Source organism: Dendroctonus ponderosae, unplaced genomic scaffold, assembly GCF_020466585.1.
Source record: "Dendroctonus ponderosae isolate FM_Combo_2020 unplaced genomic scaffold, Dpon_F_20191213v2 Dpon_F_20191213_6, whole genome shotgun sequence".
NCBI classification, from domain to species: Eukaryota; Metazoa; Arthropoda; class Insecta; order Coleoptera; family Curculionidae; genus Dendroctonus; species Dendroctonus ponderosae.
Window position 1 is genome coordinate 3,468,821 of NW_026018814.1, and position 6,491 is coordinate 3,475,311.

Sequence of the window (6,491 nt, forward strand, 5' to 3'; positions counted from 1 at the left end):
CATAACGGTTTTTTATTTTATTTTTTTGTCAGCAAATGTGTCCGAGTTTTTAGTATTTAGTTACAGTTCTGTTGGAGTTAGTTAAAATGTTTGTGACAACATTTTTTTTACGTCAATAAAGCTATTTTTTGTGAAGATAGAGTCGAATCAAAGAAGGTGGTTCATCTCTCCCGGAATTACTCTACAATAAAGGCTTTCACGTTGGATCGTCCTATTCGGGGGGTTTTTATGACGCTGCCTCCACTGAAGGGAGATGGAAGGCTTTTCATTAAGGCCAAGTGGAACGAAAGGATCGTCCCAGTGTAAGAAAGACAATTATTAAAGATTCTATCACTTACCCGTGTAGAAAAGGAGGCCATTCGGTTGTCGCGTCTTGAAATATAAGGTGATGGTGTCCTGGGCGCTAACAATGGGCTCGCCTCCCGTTTGGCTCAGATCGTACGATAAAAACTCAGTGCCGCGAAAAACGGCTTCTGATGGCGCTTTATCTGCAACAGACATTCCGACTTAATGGCCGCAATTGCCGGGAACAATCTGCTTTGCCTAGGGACTAATTGGCTTTCGGGTCCCTACCGTTCAACTTAATAAGGCATTGATTCCATGGCAAATAATAGTTAAAAAATATAAATAAATAAAATAAAAAAAACAGCATCTACACCCAGAAAACGATGGTCGATCAATGCGGGAGCACAACCAGAAAATCCCGTGAAATGCGCAAAAAAACCGCTGTTTTTACGGCTTAACTTTGCCTCAGCCCCCGAAATTGCGAGAAAACGCGCGCCTATTCGGCACGAAACCAAACTCGCCTCGTTTCGTAACATGAAATAATTTAATTTAAAATGTAAATTCTATAAAGGACGAAGCAGGGCTGCACAGTTGCCTTGGGAAATGCATTTCCATTACAACGTTTCCACTTGGCGAACGACCCACTCTTTAATCGGATACACTGATTTTTAATGCATTTCGCTTTTTATTAACATTCCTTGGCATTCTTTGGCACCAACTGTCGACTAGTAATGCAATGGTTTTTCTTCTTCGAGGTCTTATGAACTTTTCGTTGAAAGTCGTGTTCTTGCAGGCTGTTTCGATAATAAGTCGCCGACAAAATACGGCACGAACGCGATGACGGTTTATCCAGAACGAGCGTTCGTAAATCCTCCAGCAGTACTCATTAGTAAGTTTGAAGTGGAACTGGAAGTTATTATTGCAGGAAAACGAATCCAGACAGTTCAGTGGGCGGCCCATTTTACGTCCGCCTTAATTCCCCAACATCATTCGGAATTGGCTGGAATAAACCGCTGAAAATGAGTGTAGGCTTTCATGCGATTGATCCATCCAGAGCAGCGTCTTCTACTCACTATTTATTGTTATTGTTGGGAGACTGTGCCGCCGGCAAAATCAACCTAATTTAGTCAGATATTCATTAAAACTTCGCTTCCCCCCGGAGAAAATCTCCTGCTGGAAATTTGATATTCGGGTTTTCCCAACTTTTCCAGTTCGCTGTGTTGCTTTTGCTATTTATCATTTAGGTGGAGGAAAACACCCCCATCGCCAATGGTTAAAGCGATGAGCAACATGATGGATAACTGCTGAGTTTTTCAACTCGGAACAGAAAAAACGTTGATCGTGACGCTTCGCCCCAGTGGCTTGCATCTTTTGCTCGAAAGGTAACACTGTGAATCTCCAACTGTTTTGTTTGCCTGAAAACAACCCGCCCAATGCTCTAAGGGTTCGGAACAACCTACATCCACCATTCAGGCTAGTAGGCAGCAGGCAAATAATTATAAAAAAAATAATAACAGGCAATGACCAGGTGGAAAATGTTGGAAAAACTTTAAAGAAAAATTTAATTTAAACACGAAAACATTAAAAACGGGTTTTCGCCATTTTGACGGTTAATTGGAGGTTATGGCAAAAAGTGTTAAATAAAGTGTCCTGGGTAACTCAGCGAATTTTGAAGAATTGGCGCAGTACTAGCGCAATGCCTTGGTGCGTCAACTCAGCGCACCGGCGGACTAACTCGGTTCCGTTGCTGGTGACCATTTTTTAGTTGTTTTTAGATTTATGATTTAAAATATCAGAACTTTCCAGTTTTAGTCAAAAGTCACTCTTTCTTCAAATCGCTCAATTTTCTAAAGTTGCACCTAAAAAGGTTTGGTTTTGTAAAAAGTTTTAAAATCCGTTTCCCGGTTTGAATTTGGCACAAAATCTAATTTTTTTTAGCAAAAAATGAACAGAATAAGCGAAAGTGTATAATAAATGATTTGCAAAACTCGTCACCCCATTCCTCTGAAAACTGTAGAGTTTGTTAAAAAATGTGGTTTGTTAGTCTTGACTGAATTTTTTTCTTGCTTTACTGTCTACTCAAAAACGCTCTATTTTGTAGAGTTTCACTTAAAAATCCTGAAAGTGAAACTGAAAGTCTTTTACGCGAAAAATTCCAAGATTAATTTATAGCTTTGTAGATATTTTACAAAAAAGTTTTTCAGTGTCGAATTTGGAACAAAAACGGAAATAAATTTACTTATTTTTTTTCCGAAATTCCTTAAGTTTTCCTCAAAACCCGATTACAAAACTAAAAGGTTTTAATCAAAAGCTCAAAAAAACATTATTTTCTGATGCTTTTCTTCTGTCCTGACAATCATGGGATTTTTCACCCAAAAATTACAAAATTAATTTTGTTTGAAAATTCGCCTCATTTATCGCTTTGTAGGGAATTTTAGAAACCTCTTTTCAGCTTTGAATTTGGCACAAAACTAGATCATTTTATATAGTTTTTTACCGTAATATTTACACATACAATATTTACATATACGTATACATTTTATATAGTAATTAAGAATATCTTGAAAAAACGACCAGACAGCAAAGGTGACAAAAATATTTGGAAAATTCGTCTCCCTCGTCGCTCTGAAGTTTCGTTAAAATTTCAGGTTTTCCCAGTTTTAGTAGTTTTTTTACGCAATTCCGTGTACGCAAAAAACGCATTTTTTTCTAGTTTTAGTTAAAAACACTGACAATCTTTAGATATTTTCTGTCAAAAATTATAAAATCAATTTTATTGGAACAATCGCCTCCTTAACAGCTTTGTAAAAATTTGTCTACAACCTTTTGCAGCTTCGAATTTTAGACAAAACGTCAACAATGTTTTCTGGATTTTTTCCCAAAAATATTTCTCCGAAAAGAACCAGCGCAAGTTTAGATTCAATTATTTCTAAAGCTCGTCATCTTCGTCGCTGTGAATAATTTAGTTTGTTTAAAATTCTCGTTTTTTCCTAACGTTTTACTGTAAAGTCCTGGCAAGCTGAGTCTTTTATGCAAAAAAATAACGAGATCGATTTTACAAGAAAACTTGTCTTTTTAGTTTGGTCTTCTTTATCGTCTTTTTTGAATGCCTGTTTTACCTTTGAATTTAGGGCCAAACCTAAACAAAATTATCTTGTTTTTATTCGAAAAAAATATTTTTCCCAAAAGACGATCAGAGACATCATATAATCGACTCTTTGGAAAGCTCGTCATCCTCATCGCTCTGTATAATTTGCAAGTTTTTTCAAAATGTCCGGTTTTTCCCATTTTAGACCAAACATTTTCAATCAATCGTTTCTACAGAAAAGGTAACTCAGTGCATTTTTTGGAATTAACGCAGTGCTGCGCCAACCCAAGGCACCGGCGCATTAACTCAGTTCCATTGCTGGTAAAACGTTGCTCATAAAAAATGATGACTTTTTTATATGTTAAAATTCCAGCCTGGGTCATCGGTAAACGAGTTAAAACTCATTAACTCAGAGAGCGGCAACAACTCAAAAGCGCAACTCAACACAGTGTTACCCAGGCCGACTCTCAACCCACAAATCTGTTGATAGCGATGTTGTGCCGAGGATAGAAGCCCCTCGGCTTGCAAAATGTGATCATGCAGAAATTATTTATAAAGCCCCATTCTTTTGATTGATCACTATATAGTCAATAGGGGCCAGATCTGGCACTTTGGGAGGCAGCAATATCGCTCTTGCTAAAGACCCCCAATATATCGACTAGCAAACAATGAAGCTAAATTTGCTGTTTCTCTTGCTGACCTACAAACCGCTGGGTTATCGGCATCGAAAATTAAATATTTATTACTCCCCCTTTTAGTACTATAGAATATACTGATCGCAGTAATAAAGCGTATCCTAGCCGGCAGACCGTTAAACAGGCCCGAAATGGCCGAGTTTGGGCAGCATAAGAAATGCATGAAGCGATTGACACGCTATGCGCAACACTTTGAAAGTGTTGGCAAATTCCTGCAGCGCCAAGTTATGCTTCTAATTGATCCAGTGCTTTTAACGAAGGCACAAAATCCGGCACCATCTAATACCCAGCCCAGCCTGACCCGATGGGCTTTTTAATTAATTTTGTAATGTGCAGGCTGCCGCTTCCTGTCCGGTCAGCGACAGCTTCAGCGCATCGCTATCGAACCTATTAGCGCCCATTGGCTTAGCGACAATGCACAAGTTGGATGTGATTGGCAGATCATAACCCGTGCGGATATTAACACGAAATGCCAATTTCTGGATGCCATCAATCTGGCTCAAGGCGATTTTGAGCCTGGTTTGGCCGAGCCACGGTGGCCTGCAGAATGTCCAGATGTAAATCCTATGGAGTAGTTTGGTGATTGATTTTGGGGCTTGGAGATTCTCAGGGCTTTTGCAGGAGCAGACATTTTGGGGTGTTTAGATGTAGTTTGTATGATAGTCTTTTGGGCCACACACTCTCAAAAGCAAAAGTCTGTTGGCCATAAAACATCATATTGCTTTTTCGGGTTCGAAAAATTGGCGGTCGAGACCTGTGTGCATGTAAACAGGAGAATGTGCTGGCTCGAAAAGCGGCCGGGTCGACGGACCGTAAAGTTCGCTGCGAATTTATTCCTGTCGCTCAAGCGAAGGAAACGCTCCTGCTGAAAATAGGGGCTGCTCGTGCCGTTTCCCCAATAGCGACTAGTCAAACTGGCACTCACCTTTCTCGCAGAATTCGCCCTCGTAGTCCGAATTGCGACACTCGCAGATGGGGCCGCTATCGGTCGAAATGCATATGCCTCCATGTCGGCAGAGGTCCCGAACCTCGCAGGCGTCGCTGCTGTTCCCCCTTAATACCTGCAAGAAATATGTGTCCCGTTAATGCCGTTTTCCTATTTCGGTTTGAGAATTCAATTTGCTTTTTGCGGTTTCTCCCCCACGCGCTCAACGCCCTCCCGATACGGATTCATTCTTCTCCCGACAAACAACCGCCCTTTTTCCTATTTAATTGCCATACGTTTACGATTCCACTTTGTTTTCCTGGCTTTCCCTGTCTGGAAATCAATAACAGCTATAGTAAAAGTTCGGCTGCTATAATTTCTCCCAGTGTAAGTTAGGCAAATGAAGTGCCATCACATCTAAGCGAATAGAGTGGGGAGAAATGAGTAAATCCGCAATGTTTCACAACACTGTATGTACGTTTTCCCCGATTCCATTTTTCCTGTTTGGAAGGGAACCATACCACCTTTTGTGCGGATTACAGAGCTTACAGAGACTGCAACTCATAGAGTAAGTAAAATAATTTTACTTTCTCTATGCTGCAACTCTCGGCACGCTTGCAGCACGAAACGCTCGGCGCAACAACTCCATTAAACCGGACCGATATGGACCCAAAACGGTTCCGGAACCTCACTGAACCCATATTTTATTGAACACGCTGTTAAGGGCTGAACCGGACCCGAAATATTTTATTTTGGTTTTTTCAGCTACGGCTTGTAATGCTGCCTTGGACCGTAACCGGAACGGAACAGTTTCTTCGACTCGTTCCTTGCCATTAAACCCTTCTGGATCTCGAAATCTATTTGCTTATGTGTTTGTTGCGCCGAAGCCTTTAGGCTTCAGGTTGTAACGTTTCCATCCAAGCATCCTCCATATTTTTGTCGCAAGTTGTGGATTAAATGCCCAGTTCCGGACCCCGTTGTTGTCTTAAAAGCCCGCGATCGACATAAGTTCTTTTACATCGGCTTGACTTTCGCTCGCTTTGTCGATGGTGTGTCTAAAAGGTGCTTCAGTCACGAGCCACTGCTGATAAGGAACTCCATTGTTAGGGAGAAATCCGGCCTGTCGCTTCGCCCCCTTAAATGGGGGAGAGAAATGGATTCATTTAAGTTAAAAGGCAAACTATGCCTATTTAGATCTAACGCGGATATTGTTGCTTCGCAGTGTTTGGAAAACGGCTATATTTGTTCAAAAATGTCACTTATCGGACATTCGAATGCGTGGCATAGTGAAACTTTTCCTCGGGGCCGATCAATTATTTCGCGGAACGAGAGCCCTATTTAAGTAACTGGATTTATTTATACTCCAACGCTGGAAATCACACTCTATCACGCGATCTTTAATTCACAGACAAGTTATTTTGTTAACTGCTTCCAGTTCTTTGACTCCCCATTCAGCAGTAGACAAAATTGAGCCATTAGAAGCTTTCTAGAAATGCGG

The 6,491-nt window shown here is 40.7% G+C and overlaps 1 protein-coding gene across 1 annotated transcript in view; it reads right to left on the reverse strand.

Moving 5' to 3' along the window:
• LOC109543132 (neurexin-1) overlaps window positions 1-6,491 on the reverse strand; it is a gene marked incomplete in the record, with an annotated part of 81,435 nt that overhangs the window by 54,392 nt on the left and 20,552 nt on the right. The window contains 2 exon segments of the mRNA XM_048667825.1: window positions 339-488; window positions 4,994-5,129. Of these exon segments, the coding sequence (XP_048523782.1) occupies window positions 339-488; window positions 4,994-5,129 (286 nt within the window).